Raw genomic sequence first — 17,268 nt, 5'->3', positions numbered from 1 at the left:
TATGACTAAACTGTTCTAAGAAATTTGCGTTAATTTACCAAACCATCTCTATATTCCACCTCAAATTCCATGCCAAAAAAGGCTAAATTTCATTTGGAATTTCCTTGCTATCTGCAATTCCTATTCGAATTAAAATTCATGCAGGCTGGGACTGCATTCGATTTTTTTCAGCATGTAACGTGAATTACTATCATGACTTAGTGGACTGGTAGCGGAATAAAAAACTTATGATCTCTTTGGTGTTGTATAACTCTTTCTAACGTACAATTATGCTCAGGTACGCCAATTTAACTACTGCTAAAAAACTAGTAAAGCAGAGAAATAGTGTATCCCAAAAAATTTTATTAATGCTGCACCGCAAAAATGGAAATTTCTCTACCCCTGTGAAATCATTTAGTTTTCGGCATAACCTCTTCGAAAGGGGCTCCAGAAAGAGCCTCTTAATCGGGAGCTAAGGTAAGCCCCAAATAAAGTTGTAGGCCTTCATTTTTATGTTTCATTTAAAAGAAAATGGTTCACTTCATGAGTCTAGACTCCTTAAAATTTACATTAATCTTCATTTGATGGGTTCCTACCACGTCTTTGTTGCTTTTTTCTTTACATCCCTTAGTAACATGACGTAATTTCGTAAAGCTGTCGTGGCCGAAGCAACATTCAGCGCAGTGGAGTCTCGAGATAAAGCTCGCGTTTTTTAAATCTATCAATTAATTATGTCTAATTAATATTTAAAATTGAATAAATATTAAGTATAAGATTCAAAATTACTTCTAGAAATTAAAAGCGACCCACGATTTAATTTTGAAGTTACTGGTAAACCACCAAGCATAAATCGGTAATGCGACAACGGAATATAGGACAAATACTCTTCTGCGATTTGAAAAATATAGGATTTGTTCCCTTAGCTGAACATGACCATTAACACGCCTGCGGCCTAGATCAAGATCAAACCTCACCAATTCCAATTAAATTTGGAGTGATGCTCTCACTGGGATATTGATGCCTGATCTAAGGTGAACTCCCTAACTGTAATTATGTATTCCATAATAATAACATCATAATGTACTTTAGAGTGCATTAAAGATTCTTTAGGTCGTCCCTTACTCTCTATCAATTTGTTTTTCTCCAGCTTACCCGTTATATTATTCAATAGAAATCCACTCAGCTGTCCTCTCTCTCCTTTCTTGATACCTCCTGTTTATGGACAAGCGTTTGCTCGATACCCTTTCTAGCCTTTAGCTCCCTTGTATTTATGCGCGTCAGTATCTTTACCATTTATTTAGCAGTGTCTAACCTTTTTTTAAGAACATTCATCGCTGTGGGTCTTTGAGATATTAGTTGCAATGTACTCTACTTATTTTCCCAGGCCAGCGCGGCATCCATCGTCCGCAGGTCCGCTGAGGGCGGTAACACACTTGAGCATAGGATGGTGAACGCAAGGACCGTGCACCCGGAGGCACGCCCTGTAATGACATGCGAGTTTTACGGCTCCTCCGTACATGAGGTGGTCCTCGTGAAGAACATGACCAAGGAGGTGGAGGAGCGCACAACAAGCGTGTTAGACGACGATAAGAGGCAGATGGAGACCCACGGATCCGATCTGTCCGAAAGGGCGAACGCTGCCCTCCAGGAGGACACCGTCCAGCTCAATGAGTCTTTCAAGAGGACCAAGAGGAGCGCACCCGAGTTAATGACCCAGGCCTCTGAAATGCAGGATCAGTTCGACGATTCCTTCAAGGTATGCAGGACCATCTCCTTCACACACTTGTACCCGTCACCAAGGGAATAGGATTTATTAAGATCACAATTACAGCCCCACATCATGATATTGTAAAAGTGAATTTAATATATCCTTAGTTCTAATTGACTAAATACAAAGAAACTGGAATGAGGAATCCATGCTATTAATTCATGACACCTACAATGAAAAGAACTCAGTTTTACTGTTTATGTCTCCCTTCATTTATCACCTGTACGTGTACGATGTACAAATACATCCTTCTCAGATATACCTATCTATCCTCTTAATTCTCCCTTCAGTTAATCTTCCTACTTTTTCCTAGTTCTTCTTCATTAAATTTTCCATTTATATTTTCCAAGGCCTTATTTTGCCTTTCTTCCTATGAAATTTCCAAGCAGACCATCTGCGACCGCCTTTAACAAGCGTACATAAATAATACGAATGACTCCCTTTGAAGAACCTAGAGGGTGTTGGGAGATATTTTACACCAACATGCAACCACATCGGTACTTCATGGTTAATGTGAAAACCTTATGGCATCTGAGCACGTATGCGGGCAGTGATAGATCCCACCAAGCATTAATCGGTTCTGAACATAGGGAACATAGCACAAATGCTTTCCTTCGATTTGAAAAGTACAGTATTTGTCTTCTTATGCTGAATATGACCAATTCACACACCTGCGGCTAAGATCAGAATCAATCCACAGCTCTTCCACCTATAAACCTTTGGAGAAAAGCGCTCATTGGGGTATTGATTCTTATCTAGCTAGCACTCTATGAATGTAAATAGGTATTTCCTTAATAATTGCCAACATCATGTACTTAAGAGTGTATTAAACATTCTTTTGATTGGCCACTACTGTCTTTCAATATGTTTCCCTACAATTAACCTATTAAATAATTCAATAGCGATCCACTCATATGTCCTCTCACCCTACTTTCCTTGATCGCTTCTGTCTATTGGAAAAGTGTTTGCTCGATATACTGTGATACGATTCTTTTAACTTCCTTTGTATACTTTGTTGAAGTTGGTGCCGAAGGACGTTCACAGTTTAGTTACCCAGTTATGGACACCGCATAAGTGATTCACACAGGTTATACATGGTGATCTTGGCAAATAGAAGGGGGACTATCGAGCAGAAGAAATGTTTTTACTGGAGTTTTTACAACATAAACCATTTTTGGACGGAGATGAGAAAATAAAAACTGTGTGTATATAGTGTTTTGTATAATTGATTTTCAATTTCTACCTCAAAATTATTCTTTGGAAGGAAATACATAATAATGCATCAGACTTCACTTGCAAGAGGTGTTTATTTAATTTGTATCATTGATACATGTAATAACGTAGTATTTTGAAAATGATTATAACAAATGTTGAATGAAGTTGAAGAGCCTTTATAAGTTTCCGCAGATATATTAATACAACGTTTTTCGGCCTTAAATTATCATGCTCGAATACCTTACGCCTTTGTACGCCTCAGCGCCGAAACACGATTTTCCAATTAAAAAAATATGCTGCAATTTTGAAAGGTTGTTCAACTTTATGAATCACGAATTTTTAAAGGTTGTTCAACTTTATGAAGCACGAATTTTTAAAGGTTGTTCAACTTTATGAAGCACGAATTTTCACCAAGTGGAATCTGATTCTGTCGATTCATAACTAATGCTTCATGGCTCTACTCCAAGGCCTCTGGAAAAAAAACTTGAGAGACCCTTTCATTTAAAAACGTAAAAAACGTGAATGTATCCCCGCTTATTTATGCGTGATCATTTCAATGACGTCGGTTCTCTGTTTCTTTCCCTCGTGCAGACTGCTGTCGAGACCATGATGACCGAAAATGGTAAGATTGCTAGGGCCGCTGGTGATGATGCCGAGAGCGTCCACGACTAGCTCTCCAACCTCTCCAAGAGCGCCATGCAGCAGACCCTCAGCCTGCTCGGACAGTTCCACAACGACGTCCAGGCTGCTGTCACCCGCGCCACCTCCTCTTAAGCTGGGGTGAAAAATGTATCGTGTGAATTCTTGCCGCCATCACTCTGCTGCTCATCTCATTATTCCCCTGCGTCCGCATGCCTTCCTGTTCAAGCCACATTCTCTGAAGGAGGGGAAAAGAGACGCTGAAGTCTATATCAGCCGGATTGGTATGTCCCGCTTCGGTTTCACGATCATATCTAGCAGATAGTCGATTTTCGATACTCTGTGATAAAACACCTATCCACTGAGTAATATGAAAATTGTCATCAAATAAACATCATTATTATTAGTGAATTTGTGTTTTCTATTGTTTGATGGTTAATCGCCCACTCAGATACCCACCTCCATTTATTGTTGAAATTAATAACTAGCTAACCTAAGTTGCGGGTGGCCAGACCCTGGCTGGACGCAGCGTGAAAAGGGCCTATGAAAATCAGGAATGGGGTAGAAAGCCCGGAATACACAATCATAGAGCCACCCATAGGGATTGATGCTGACGAGAAATACCACAGGTATTTAGATGAAACGAGTCACCTCCGCGAAATAATTCTGTTATGTCAATTTTTGTAATATCAACTTGCCTTTATTTTATTTCGCTATTACAATATTAATTATTAACTATATATTTAATCTCGATTTTATCCTCCAAGAGTGAATTTGCATCACAAATCTTAATTTCAGCATCTCTTTATGTCAAGGACGATATTTCGGCTCGTGTTATTTTTCGGAAGAGAAGTAAAAACCGTTATATCGGACCGAGCACTGACGGGGTTAAACCATGCTCGATCAATGATTTTCAATGATCGCCGGGTTCAGCGGTGGCGTACTATCATCCTCGACTTCCAAATCGAAGGGCGCGGGATCGAGTCACGTCTGGGCAGGTTTTCTCTATCTTTGGTTTCGATGTTTGAATATCACATATTTAATGATTGAGATCCTGGCATGTAGTTCGTCATGAGAATGTTTCTGGGTGATTGAAAAGAGAAAGGTTCGTAGGCTCTGTAAATGGACATGTGATTCCGAACTTTGGATCTTCGTTCATTATGGATAAATATCTTGCAATTTCTGCAGCTCCTGTAATTGTTCATAAAATGAAATTTGATTTCGAGCAGGGCTTCTATGAGAATCCATGACATTCATTTAGCTAATCTTGTTCAGAGTTGTTGCATATTCACATCATAATAAGAAGTGGAAAAAGACGAGGTGGTGTACTGAGGGTAGACTGTTGTAAGGCGTTGAACTACAAAAAACAATCTGTCCCTGGTTTAAACCGAGGTGAATAGGTGGACCCTCTCACCCTCCAGCGGGTAAAATTTTCACTCCTTTAGATTTAATGTTGGTGTGCTCTACCCTCCCCAATAGTTTGGGTGAAATGCACGTTAATTTTTAGTGTGAGTTGAGCTCTACTCTCGCATATTTTTTGGTGAGCTGTACCTGCACATACAGTTGACATAGTTTGGGGTGACCTTTACTATCTTTTATCCAACCATATGCGCTATCATTCCATCCACGTGGAAGCCAATAGAAGTGTTCCCCTTCAGTTAAGCCTTGGTCTCAGTGGTTTGGGAGATAGTTTGCTATAAAACCCACATCGATGAATACCAAGACTCAATCGAACCAGTGCATCGTGGTGCCTGTATTACGCCTACATGCCCTTCCGTGACTGTGCCCTTGAAAACTTACGCGAATCTCGCGGTGTATGTCAGGTACCCCATTTATACGTCATAAATTATGTGTTGTATTTTAATATTTCCTGTAATGTAACACCATGTCTCTTTTTTTATTGATACAATATCTTGTTTTACTTCATTTTCAAATACATTCCCTCACCATCAGCATGACCCTCAATATCCATGCCTGCATCTTCCTCATCTTCCCCTTTCTCTAGGCATATGTCATGCTGCACACAGCAGCTTAAAACTATTTTGGTCATCATTTGGATATTTGATATTTCAAAGTATTTTAAACGCCGAAAGCGACCTTCGAGGAGACCAAACGCTTTCTCGACGACCATTCTTGTCGAAGAATGTAGAAAATTAAAGTCTAATTGTTGGGGAGAAAGGGCACCATTATCCTTAAAAGGAGGCACAAGCCATTGCAGGGAAGGGTAGGCAGAATCTCCAATGGTGAATTTATCGCCAGGAAACAATTCTTCAACTTCCTCCTCTGCAAACCTGAAAACCTCCGACCTCCTGAGGACTCTAGCATCATGGAGTGATCCTGGCTCTCCACACACTACATTCGTGAATCTCATGTTGTTATCCACAATACCCTGCAGAATTTTAGAAAAAAAATGTTTCCTATTGCAGTAATCCATGGCATTTTCCAGGGGTTGTTTTATTAGCAATAAGGGTTCCATCAATTGCTCCTATACACCCACGAATGCCCCTCAGGTCCTCAAAACCCTGCTCAACTTCTGCGATTCGATTTCCTCGTGGCTATTTGATTTGGTCATTTATAATGCTGTTGAGCCACTCCACAACACGTCTAATGACTCTAAATGAAGAAGATATAGAAATATTGAACCTATCTGCAATGGTTCTCAGAGTCTCAGTATTAGACAAATACCACAGGGTCAGGAGGAAACTTGGCTCCGATGAAATTTTAGCCATGCCATCTGGATGGTGTGGAATTGATCCACTTGCTTGAAGGTCGTCTGAAGGAAGAAAATATTATTTTATACTACCGAATTTGGCTCTATAATATTCTCTGATATTCTCTGATATTATTCGTGCAATAATTGCAGTCTTGATGCTCACCTATCAAACGATATGCAGTTATGCGTCTCAGCCGAAAGTGACTACGGAACTGCTCATCATCGTAGCCGTGTACTGTGGCAAGGAAATTGTGGACGCGCACCTTTCTTCTGCCACGTAGAAGCAGCTCGAACAAGGGGAAAATTGAATCGTGGTCAGCTTCCCCCTCATTCTCATCGGAAGCTTTAAATGAAAATTTTCGAATTTAACAGCTTTCAGAATGGTCGCATCAGTTAAATCCACATTTGTATAATTAACTCAAGGATATAAGCAAATGGCCGATTGCAAACCGATTAATAAATAATGTAGCTATCGATAAAAGATCATTTATTACTATTCTTACATGAACTACTCATGTTTTCTCATTCATCGTCACTGCTGCTGCTGCTACTCGACATGGGTTGCATCACATAATCCAGAACAAGTTCGTTCTCCATCACGGAGGATGGAAATACACTGTCGATAGTTTCTAATATATTTAAAAAAAAAGTTTGTATTAAGAAACAAGCACGCGCTCATGCCAAGTTATTTACATATTCAAATACATAAAACATATCAAAAATTTGAAGCAGGAAGACTGAGCAAAGGGGCAAGTTGAGCTACTGCTCTTCTAATATGGTGAAAGAATACGTCGATCTCCTTGGAGGAAACAAAATGATTCGTCGATGTAATTAATAAACGTCGATGTAAATGGATGATAAGCAATTAAACAGCTGGAAAGGAAGTCAGGTGAACGGTAGCTCTGAAATGTTTAAGGCGCAAAAAACAGCAAAGAGAACCAAGGCGCAGTCTACGGCGATATTTGATTATTAAGTAGCAACAATTCCATTATTTTCTTTCAATTGACACTTATTAATGCATTTACTAAATACAAAATGAAATAGACGACCAATTATGCTCATAATTTATGTTCCGAAGGTCAGGTCAGAAGCGTCAGGTCATTTGAACATTCTACTTTTGCCGCCGAACGGTCCGCCATTTGTAAACACGACTGTGCAGATGCGTTCCAATCGTCTGTTTCAGTTTGCGCTAGTGTGTTCCGTTCTGTTGCGATGTGAGCTGATCTGCGCAAGGTGATTGGAAAGCACCCAAAATAAGTTCTTTTGTGTACATTTATAATGTGGTTGCAGCGCCTGGGTGGAGTTCGGAAAGGCGTTGCCAAGGTTGCGTTTATGTTTGATGTAACTGTTTCTTGTTCTTGGTGTAAGTGTACGTTTTAACCTCTAGTGAATAAAAGGTTTTTTTCCTGCAGGTGCTAATAACCGGGCCTTCTTTCTAGGAGGATATGGCACCACCCGCGAAAGAAAATAAACCCAGACCGAATACAGTTTTATCGATGAGATACAATTTTATCGATGCATATGAATTTGCCGGTCCTGTTGTATCTTTTTTCGTCATTAAAGGAAATAAAGAAACAAAACCTTTTTAGTAACTTCCTAAGCGTGATTTCTTGTATCCTGATGGTTCACCATCGCATCCAGATACGTAAAACTCCTGTGCCGAATGGGGCTGTCTCCCAGAGTTCCTGTCGGTTTGTATTTTGCGAATTTTAAGCCTTGCACTGCATGGAACTATTCGTGTTTAATAATTACGGTTATTGTTTCAATTTAACCTCATTTGTATGGGTGCCATTTTTAAATTTAAGTTCATGATTACTTTTGCGCGTGAAATAGTGCATTGCGGTGTTTTCAGAAGCAGATATTTTAGGTTAGTGCGCACGACTTCGCTCGATTTCTAATTACATTTTAGTGAGGTTGATGACATTTTCTGTATTGTGAAGTGATCGTGCCAAACATCTTTGTCGGAACGGAGATTTACTTTGTTTAGTGCGATGTGTTACTATCCAAAATACGCCGAGAGTAATACTTAGGTGCATATTCAATATTTCAGTGTTGGTATTACGGTTTCCGTCGCCTCAGGCAGGCATTTGTTTCTCTCGAATGAGCATGCAAAGGTACTATACAATCGTGGGACGAATGATATTATATGAGTTTTGATTCAGAATCGCGAGTAATGGTGCCATTATACTAAGCTTTATGTGTGCGCTGCGGCGAACTAAGATTGATATAAGTTAGCGATTGCCTATAAATTGCTTATTAAATGAAGCTTAAGTGTAGAGGCTGCTGAATTTTTGGCGTTCCGGTATATATTCGCGTTTCTCTACTATGCCCAAGGGATGTAACTTCAACTTTTCTTTTGCTTAATTTCATTGGTAAAATATTTTTTCCTTTGAGGTCATTATTGTTGATTTACTTTCGACTGATATCATATTCTAATAGCAAATGAAAATTTCCTTCCTTGTCTAATTTGAGAGTCAAATACTTATTTCTAGCGATCCCTAATTCGGGATCATATCAATTGCACGTATTTTGTGATAATCAATATTATTTTTTATTTCGTCATATGAGTGATTGTGTAATGTTATAGCCGTGTTCATAGCCTTCATAACCTTCACATACTTCTCGAATTTGTTTCTATTTACATTTCGTGTGTCATATGTTTCTGGCTTCCAAGTCAATTGTTGCGAACACTTGCGAAGGTCCAAGTAATCTCTAAATGCTGATTCTTCCAGTTTGTCTGTGGGCCAAAAAAACACCTATTGATGTTGTCAACCCTTCCATGACTGTGCGGGGTAACTCTGCTACCCCAAATTATGTTATTGTTGTATAATTATTTTATTTGTTATTTTGTCCCTTTGATATTTTTTGTATTTGAGCTCAAACACTTTTTTTGTTATTTAGGCGGCGAATGACTTTTTACATTTGAATAGTATTCGAAAACTTCAATTATTACTGGTGGTGTAACTCAGTTTCAAAACAGTTTAAAAAATGTTCCAATGCAGTTGCGAAGCAAACATTTTTCCCTGAGCAGATACAAAAGCAAAATGTGAAAGATACCAGCAACTCTCACAAAATCAACGTAAAAACCTAAATGTAGCCAAAAATGTATTTAAAAAATGAAGTAAAACAAGATATTGTATCACTCGAAAAAGAGACATGGTGTTAAATTACAGGAAAGATTAAAATACAACACATAATTTATGAATTATAAATGGGGTACCGGACATACACCGCGAGATTCGCGTAAGTTTTCTAGGCACAGTCACGGAAGGGCATGTAGGCATATTAAGGGCACCACGATGTACTGGTTCGATTGAGTCTTGGTATTCATCGATGGATGTGGGTTTCATAGCAAAGTATCTCCCAAACGAGTGAGACCAAGGTTTAACTGAAGGGGAACTATTCTACTTGGCTTCCACGTGGATGGAATGATAGCGCATATGGTTGGATAGAAGAGGGTAAAGGTCACCCCAAACTATGTCAACTATGTTTACATGTACAGTTCACCCAAAACTATACGAGAGTAGAGCTCAACTCACATTAAAAATTAAAGAGCATTTCACCCAAACTATAGGGGAGGGTAGAGAACACCAACATTAAATCTAAAGGAGTGAAAACTTTACCCGCTGGAGGGAGAGATGGTCCACCTCTTCACCTCGGTTTAAACCAGGGACCGATTGTTTTTTGTAGTTAAACGCCTTACAACAGTCTACCCTCAGGACACCACCTCATCTTTTTCAACTTCTTATTATGATGTGAATATGCAACAACTCTGAACAAGATTAGCTAAATGAATGTCATGGATTCTCATAGAAGCCCTGCTCGAAATCAAATTTCATTTTATGCACAATTACAGGAGCTGCAGAAATTGCTATATTTCTTCATAATGAACGAAGTTCCAAAGTTCGGAATCACATGTCCATTTACAGAGCCTACGAACCTTTTTCTTTTCAATCACCCCGAAACATTCACATGACGAACTACCTGCCAGGATCTCAATCATTTAAATATGTGACATCCAAATATCGAAACCAAAGATAGAGAAAACCTGCCCAGACGTGACTCCATCCCGCGACCTTCGATTTGGAAGTCGAGGATTATAGCACGCCACCACTGAAGCCGGCGATCATTGAATAACCCCGTTAGTGCTGCGGTCCGATATAACGGTTTTTACTTTTCTTCCGAAATATGCCTCGAGCCGAAATATCGTCCTTGACATAGAGAGATGCTGAAATTAAGATTTGTGTGCAAATTTACTCTTGGAGAAAAAAATTGAGATTAAATATAAGTTACTAATCAATACTGTAATAGCGAAATTAAATAAAGGCAAGTTAATATTACAAAAATTGACATAACAGATTTTTTTCGCGGAGGTGAATCGTTTCATTTAAATACTTGTGGTATTTCTCGTCGGCATCATTCTCTGTGGGTGTCTCTAAGATTGTGTATTCCGGGCTTTCTTCCCCTTTCCTGATTTTCATAGGCCCTTTCACATTGCGTCCTTCCAGGGTCTGGCTACCCACACCTTTCGTTAATAGCTAGTTATTAATTGCAACAGTAAATGGAGTTGGGTATCTGAGTGGGCGATTAACCATCAAATAATAGAAAACACAAATTTACTGATAAAAATTATGTTTATTTGATGACATATTTCATGTTACGCAGGTCGATAGGTGTTTTTCCACAGAGTATCGATAATCGACTTTCTGCTCGATTCGATCGTAAATCGAAGTACGACATACCAATCCGGCTGGTATAGAAGATTACACTTTTTCCCGGCGTATGATGGCGGTGAATTCTTCTCGGGTTTTCATCCGGGTGAGCTCCATCTCCATCGACGTTTCTATAGAATCCTTTTCTATCGAAACGTCTGCAGCGATGGAGATGGAGCTCACCCGGATGAAAACCCGCGAAGAATTCACCGGCTGGTATAGACTTCAGCGTTTCTTTTGCCCTCCTTCTGAGAATGTGGCTGGAATAGGAAGGCATGCGGACGCAGGGGGATGGTGAGATGAGCAGCAGAGTGATGGTGGCAAGAATTCACACGATGCATTTTTCACCGCAGATTAAGAGGAGGTGGCGCGGGTGACAGCAGCCTGGACGTCGTTGTGTAACTTTGTGAGCAGGCTGAGGGTCTGCTCCATGGCGCTCTTGGACAGTTTGGCGAGCTCGTCGTGGACGCTTGCAGCTTCATCACCGGCGGCCCTCGCAATCTTACCAGTTTCGGTCATCATGGTCTCGACAGCAGTCTGCACGAGGGAAAGAAACAGAGAACCGACGTCATTGAAATGATCACGCAAAAATAAGCGGGGATACATTCACGTTGTTTACGCTTTTAACTGAAAGGGTCTCTCAATTTTTTTTAAATTTTCAGAGGCCTTGTAGAGGAGCCGTGAGGCATAAGTTATGAAATCGACTTCAACTTGGTGATAATTCGTGCTGAGTGAAGATGAACAGCCTTTACAAATTTCCGCATAATTTTTTATTGGAACGACGCGTTTCGGCGCTGATGCGTACAAAGGCGTAAGGTACTCGAGGATGATGCTTTAGGGCCGAAAAGCGTCGTATTGATAAAGTATTCTGCGGAAACCTGTAATGGCTGTTTATCTTCATTCAACATTTTTCACAATCATTTTTCAAAATAATACGGCAATACATTTATCAATGATATAAATTAAATAAACGCCTCATGCAAGGGACTACTGATTCATTATTATGTGTTCCCTTAGAAACAAGAATTTTGCTGTAAAATATGAAAACCAATTATGCAAAACACCATCATTCTCAGATCCGTATCATTGAAATCTACGTTTAGAAAGCAGAAAAACAATTGTGTCTTTCGCCATTACGACTGTAAGTCTATGGGTGGGTTGGAAAAACTGGCGGCATAAAAGTATCTCAATCACGACCGTCACGGAGTAATCCTAATAAATTGTCAACAGACAACTCCATAAATTTGTGATGCAATATTCCATGGAAAAGTACACCCGTTCAAAAAAAAAAGAGAAGCGTGCGACATCGCTTCACAGGCTACATTCTACTAAATAAACGGAAAAGATACTGGCGCGCATAAACACAAGGAAGGAAAAAGCTCAACTGATTCAGGTTTCAATTGGTGGAAGTTAGACATATTTAAATAAATAACCAAAACAATAAATAACTAGACAGAGTCTGGTACAGTCTGGTATTGTACCAGTTGATGGCTCAGTCAGCCGAAACGCGTTGTACGCATTAAAAATGCTTGTGGAAAAGTGCTACGATCCATTTTTTTATTTAAATATGAAGTAAAATGTATCGTATCACAGGATATCGAGCAAGTTCTTTTTCCATAGACAGGAGGGATCAAGAAAGGAGGGAGAGACGATAGATGAGTGGATGCAATTGGATTATTAAACGGGTTACCTGTAAGAAAACAAAAGAATAGAGACTAGGGGCCAATCAAAACATTCTTTAATATACTCTTAAGTACATCACGATGGCAATTATTAAGGAATACCAATTTACAGTTAGATAGTATATGTTAGAATAGACATCATTATTCTAGTGAGCGCTCCACTCCAAAGGTAATTTGGAACTGGGGAGGATTGAACACGATGTAAGCCGCAGGCGTGTGAATAGGTCATATTGAGCATAAGAAGACAAGTCCTATCTTTTTCAAATCGCAGAAGAGTATTTGAGCTATGTTCCCTTTGTTCAGAACCGATTTGTGCTTGGTGGGAGCTCTCACTGCCCGCATACCCGCTGAGGTGCCATAATGTTTTTATAATACCTATGAAGTACAGATGTGGTTGCATGTTGGTGTAAAATATCTCCCAACACCCTCTAGGTTCTTCAGAGGAAGTCATGTTCCGTATTATTTATGTACGCTTGTTAAAGACGTTCGCAGATGGTATGCTTGCCAATTTGATATGAAGAAAGGCAAAGAAGGGCCTTGGGAAATAAATGGAGAATATGTGGGGAATAAATGGGAAATAAAGAAGAACTAGGAAAGTGTATGAATATTAACTGAAAGGAGAATTAAGAGGAAGGATAGGTATCACTGAGAAGGGTGAATTTGTACATCATACTGGTACAGGTGATAGATGAAGGGAGACTTAAACAGCAAAACTGAGATGTTTTCACTGCAGGTGTCATGATTGAACACAATAGATACCTCTTTCCAGCTTCCTTATAATTAGTCAATTAGAACTAAGGATTTATTAAATTCAATTTTACAATATCATGATGTGGTGCTGTAAAAGTGATCTTAATCAATTCTATTCCCTGTGTGACGGGTACAAGTGTGTGAACGAGATGGTCCCACATACCTTGAAGGATTCGTTGAACTTCTGCTGCATTTCAGATGCCTGGGTCATGAGCTCGGGTGCACTCTCCTTCATCTTCTTGAGGGACTCGCTGAGGTGGACGGAGGCCTCCTGGAGGGCGGCGTTCGCCCTTTCGGACAGCTTCGATCCGTGGATCACCATCTGCCACCTCAAGTCTTCCAACACGACCCCCATGAAGGCCCTCATCTCATCGACGGAGGGGACCACCCACTTGGCCACCTGCGCGAGCTGGGTCCTGGCGTTCTCCATCATCTGCTCGAGGGTGTAATCGGCCTCAGCGGACCTGCGGACGTGGGACGCCGCGCTGGCCTGGGAACACAAGGAGAGTGTATTGCAGCTAATACCTCAATGACGAACATCGATGAATGATCTCAAAAAAAGGTGTCACACTTCTAAATAAACGGTAAAGGTACCGACGCGCATAAATACAAGGAAGCTGAAGGCTAGAGAGGGTATCGAGCAAACGCTTGTACCATAAACAGGAGGGATCAAGAAAGGAGAGAGAGGACGGCTGAATGGATTGCTATTGATTCATGAAACGGATCAATTGGAGAAAAAGAAATGGATAGAGAGTAAGGGAAAACCGAAAGAATCATTAATGTACTCTAGAGTACATTATGATGGCATTATAATGGAATACATAATTACAGTTATAGAGTGCACGTTAGATTAGGCATCAATATCACAGTGAGAGCTTCACTCCAAATTTCATTGGAATTGGTGAGGATTGATCTTGATCTAGACCGCAGGCGTTTGAAAGGTTATATTCAACAAAGGGGACAAATCCTGTCTTTTTCAAATCGCAGAAGAGTATTTGTGCTATATTCCCTTGTTGCATAACCCATTTATGCTAGGTGGGTTACCAGTTACTTAAAAAATAATACATGTGTCGCTTTTAATTTCTAATAGTAATTTTGGATCTTAATCTTATTCTTAATATTTATTCAATTTTAAACATTTATTGAGCACAAATAATTGATAGTTTCAGCAAACGCGAGTTTCAGCAACTCGTCGACGCTGTTACATATCCCCATAGACGATAAGATATTAGTTACTTTACGAAAGTTCTGCCGAAATTCAGATAATTTCACAGGGATTAAGAAATTTCCAATTTTTCTGTCCAGCATTAATAAAAGTTTAGGGGATACCACATTTCTCTGTTTTACTAGTTTTATTGCCGTAGGTTAATTGGCGTAAGGGACCATAATTGTACGATAGAAAGATATCTCCAATACCAAAGAGATCAGAAGTGTTTTATTCCCCAACCAATCCGCTAAGTCACAAAAATTCACGTTCCATAATAAAAAGAATCGAATGCAGTCCCAGCCTCCGTTGAATTTTAATTAGAATAAAAATTTCAGATAGAAAGAAAATGCCTAATGAAATTTAGCCTTTCCCCGCATCGAAATTTAGCAGGACTTTTTAGATGGTTTGGTAAATCAACGCGAATTTCTTAGACCACATAAATCATGAAATTTCCACATATGCACTCCGGTAATAACGACTACTGAATTGAATAAAATTGAAAATTGAATTGAATTGAAGGAGTATTGAATAAAATTGAGAAGAAAATTGAATAAAACATCGATAAACTTGTGATGTAAGAACGGAGGTTGTTGAGGAACTAAGGCGTGACTTTAAAATCAAAGATGGGAAATATTGTCTATTATCTATTTGAGAAGTGGAAGCTGCGAAGATGGAGACAATATAGAGGGATAATAAATACCTGTGCAATGCAGATTGCCGCGAGGGCAATAACGATGTACTTGGCTGCCATTTTTTCTTGAGAAGTGATAGTCGAGCTTCCAGGAGACTAACTGAAGACGAAAGGACAACGGGTCTAGATATATTAGTCTTTCCCCCACCATCGTCATCCCTCGATGTTGCATCCCCATTCCATATTTCGATCGCTATCGACACATTTCCACTCCAACCTGTATCCACTCCCTCCCCCTTCCTTCCTCTCCCTCGTTTAAAACTCATAAAGACTTAACCACTAACGCAACCTTTCCCCTGTAGATGAAGCTCTCCTCACCGTAACCCCCTATTGCAGGGGGCGAATTCTTGATCCTGCTTCACCCATCAAAGGTCTTTCCGCCATGATTTTTCCCAGCACTCATATTTAGTCGTCGCGTTTTCGCGCCCTTGAAAATTTTCGCCTTCCATTTAATCGCGAGAAATAGATATCGTCATTTAAAAATATACAATCGTGAAATAAGTACTGCAAAAATCCTTCGATTTAGGCAATAAAAAAATAATAGGAAACCACCCTTTTCAAAACAAAGATGCTACCTCGTGCGATGCCGCCACACGGATACGCATATGGCTCTTTTATGTGGTCCAACATGATAAATAATTCGGCTCAATTAATCTTCTAATCATTCAAAACCTCATAATAGAGCTTTTTCAACAAATTAAGGTATGGTGGCATTCAGCATATGAATTCATGTAGTCATATTACAGGCACCACGATGCACCAGTTCGATGGAGTCTTGTTACTCACCGATGGAGGTGGGTTTTACAGCAAACTACCTCTCAATCGAGAGGGACAAAGTTTTAACTGAAGGGGAAAAATTCTAATTGGGTTCCACGTGGATTGAATGATAGCGCATATGGTTGGATAAAAGAGGGCAAAGGTCACCCCAAACTATGTGTACTATGTGTGTATGTACAGCTCACCCAAAACTATACGAGAGTAGAGCTAAACCCACACTAAAAATTAAACTCCATGTCACCCAAACTATAGGAGAGGGTAGAGCTTACTTAAAAATTAATCCAAAGGAGTGAAAATTTTACCCACTAGAAGTAGAGAGGGTCCACCCATTCACCTCGGTTTAAACCAGGGACCGATTGATTGGCAGTTGAACACTTTACAACAGTTTACCCACCAGGGCACCACCTCGTCCTTAACTTTCTCCACTTCTTATTATTATCTGAATAGCAAAAACTCTAAGTAATATTAGATATATGAATGTCATGGATTATCATAGAAGCCCTGCTCGAAATCAAACTTCATTTTATGAACAACTAGCTGACCCGGCAAACTTCGTACCGCCTATTTATCAGAGGAGAGTTTAGTTACACCATTTATTAATCAAGAGCAGAGTGTACTGATTTTAATAAGATTTAGATTGCGTAAATAAAATAATAAAAAATTAAGTAAACATGCATAAGCATAGCAATGGCTTGTTAGAAAGATATATTCTTTATTCAAACTAGACTGGGGAAGTAGACCAAGACATAACATGCGTATTTTTTCAATGAATATTCTAATTTTTTGTTTTAACTGAGGAAATTTATGACACTGGTCTTATAAAGCATTTATTAATGTCAAACCCGTTCTTGCGGGAAGTTTACGCCACGGTAGACCGGTACTTGACTGACGATCAAAATCTCGTGAAAATAGCCCCTAGAGAGCAGCATTAATATGTCATATACTCCTGGCGCTTTAGTTATAACTCGATTCAGGGAAGTGCACTACGTAAACGTACCTCGGCACCTACAAATTTGGGTTTAATCTCTTGAGTTAAGCACTTTCGGATTTATGACAGTTTTTGTTTTTTTTATCGGGCGCAAGATAAAGCGGATGAATCGAAGTAAATATAGCGAAGCGAAGAGAGAGAATAAGC

The 17,268-nt window shown here is 39.6% G+C and overlaps 2 protein-coding genes across 3 annotated transcripts in view; one reads left to right on the top strand and one right to left on the bottom strand.

Annotated features, from left to right (window-relative positions):
* Nucleotides 1–4,009, top strand: part of LOC124156206 — a 36,035-nt gene extending 32,026 nt beyond the window's left edge. Inside the window, exons 2-3 of one of the 2 annotated variants that reach the window (XM_046530595.1) lie at nucleotides 1,364–1,735; nucleotides 3,554–4,009. In XM_046530595.1, the coding sequence (XP_046386551.1) occupies nucleotides 1,364–1,735; nucleotides 3,554–3,634 (453 nt within the window). In that variant the 3' untranslated portion in view covers nucleotides 3,635–4,009. The remainder of the gene's footprint in view (nucleotides 1–1,363; nucleotides 1,736–3,553) is intronic. The other variant, XM_046530596.1, reaches the window with a different exon arrangement.
* Nucleotides 4,010–11,272: 7,263 nt separating this feature from the next.
* On the bottom strand, nucleotides 11,273–15,469 carry LOC124156204. The gene is made up of 3 exons (XM_046530593.1): nucleotides 15,366–15,469; nucleotides 13,622–13,948; nucleotides 11,273–11,563 (listed from the first exon to the last, which is right to left on the bottom strand). Exons 1-3 carry the CDS (start codon nucleotides 15,414–15,416, stop codon nucleotides 11,381–11,383), a joined length of 561 nt encoding a protein of 186 aa, XP_046386549.1. The 5' UTR covers nucleotides 15,417–15,469; the 3' UTR covers nucleotides 11,273–11,380.
* Nucleotides 15,470–17,268: the final 1,799 nt, after the last annotated feature.

This window comes from Ischnura elegans, chromosome 3 (assembly GCF_921293095.1).
Source record: "Ischnura elegans chromosome 3, ioIscEleg1.1, whole genome shotgun sequence".
In the NCBI taxonomy this organism is placed as follows: domain Eukaryota; kingdom Metazoa; phylum Arthropoda; class Insecta; order Odonata; family Coenagrionidae; genus Ischnura; species Ischnura elegans.
This window is presented reverse-complemented; position numbering and strand designations above follow the sequence as displayed.

Coding starts and splice junctions, on each gene's coding strand:
- LOC124156204 (XM_046530593.1), bottom strand. CDS start 15,416: ATGGCAGCCAAGTACATCGTTATTGCCCTCGCGGCAATCTGCATTGCA. Junction 13,949..15,365: donor CGGCAATCTGCATTGCACAG/GTATTTATTATC, acceptor TTGTGTTCCCAG/GCCAGCGCGGCGTCCCACGT. Junction 11,564..13,621: donor AGTTCAACGAATCCTTCAAG/GTATGTGGGACC, acceptor TCCCTCGTGCAG/ACTGCTGTCGAGACCATGAT.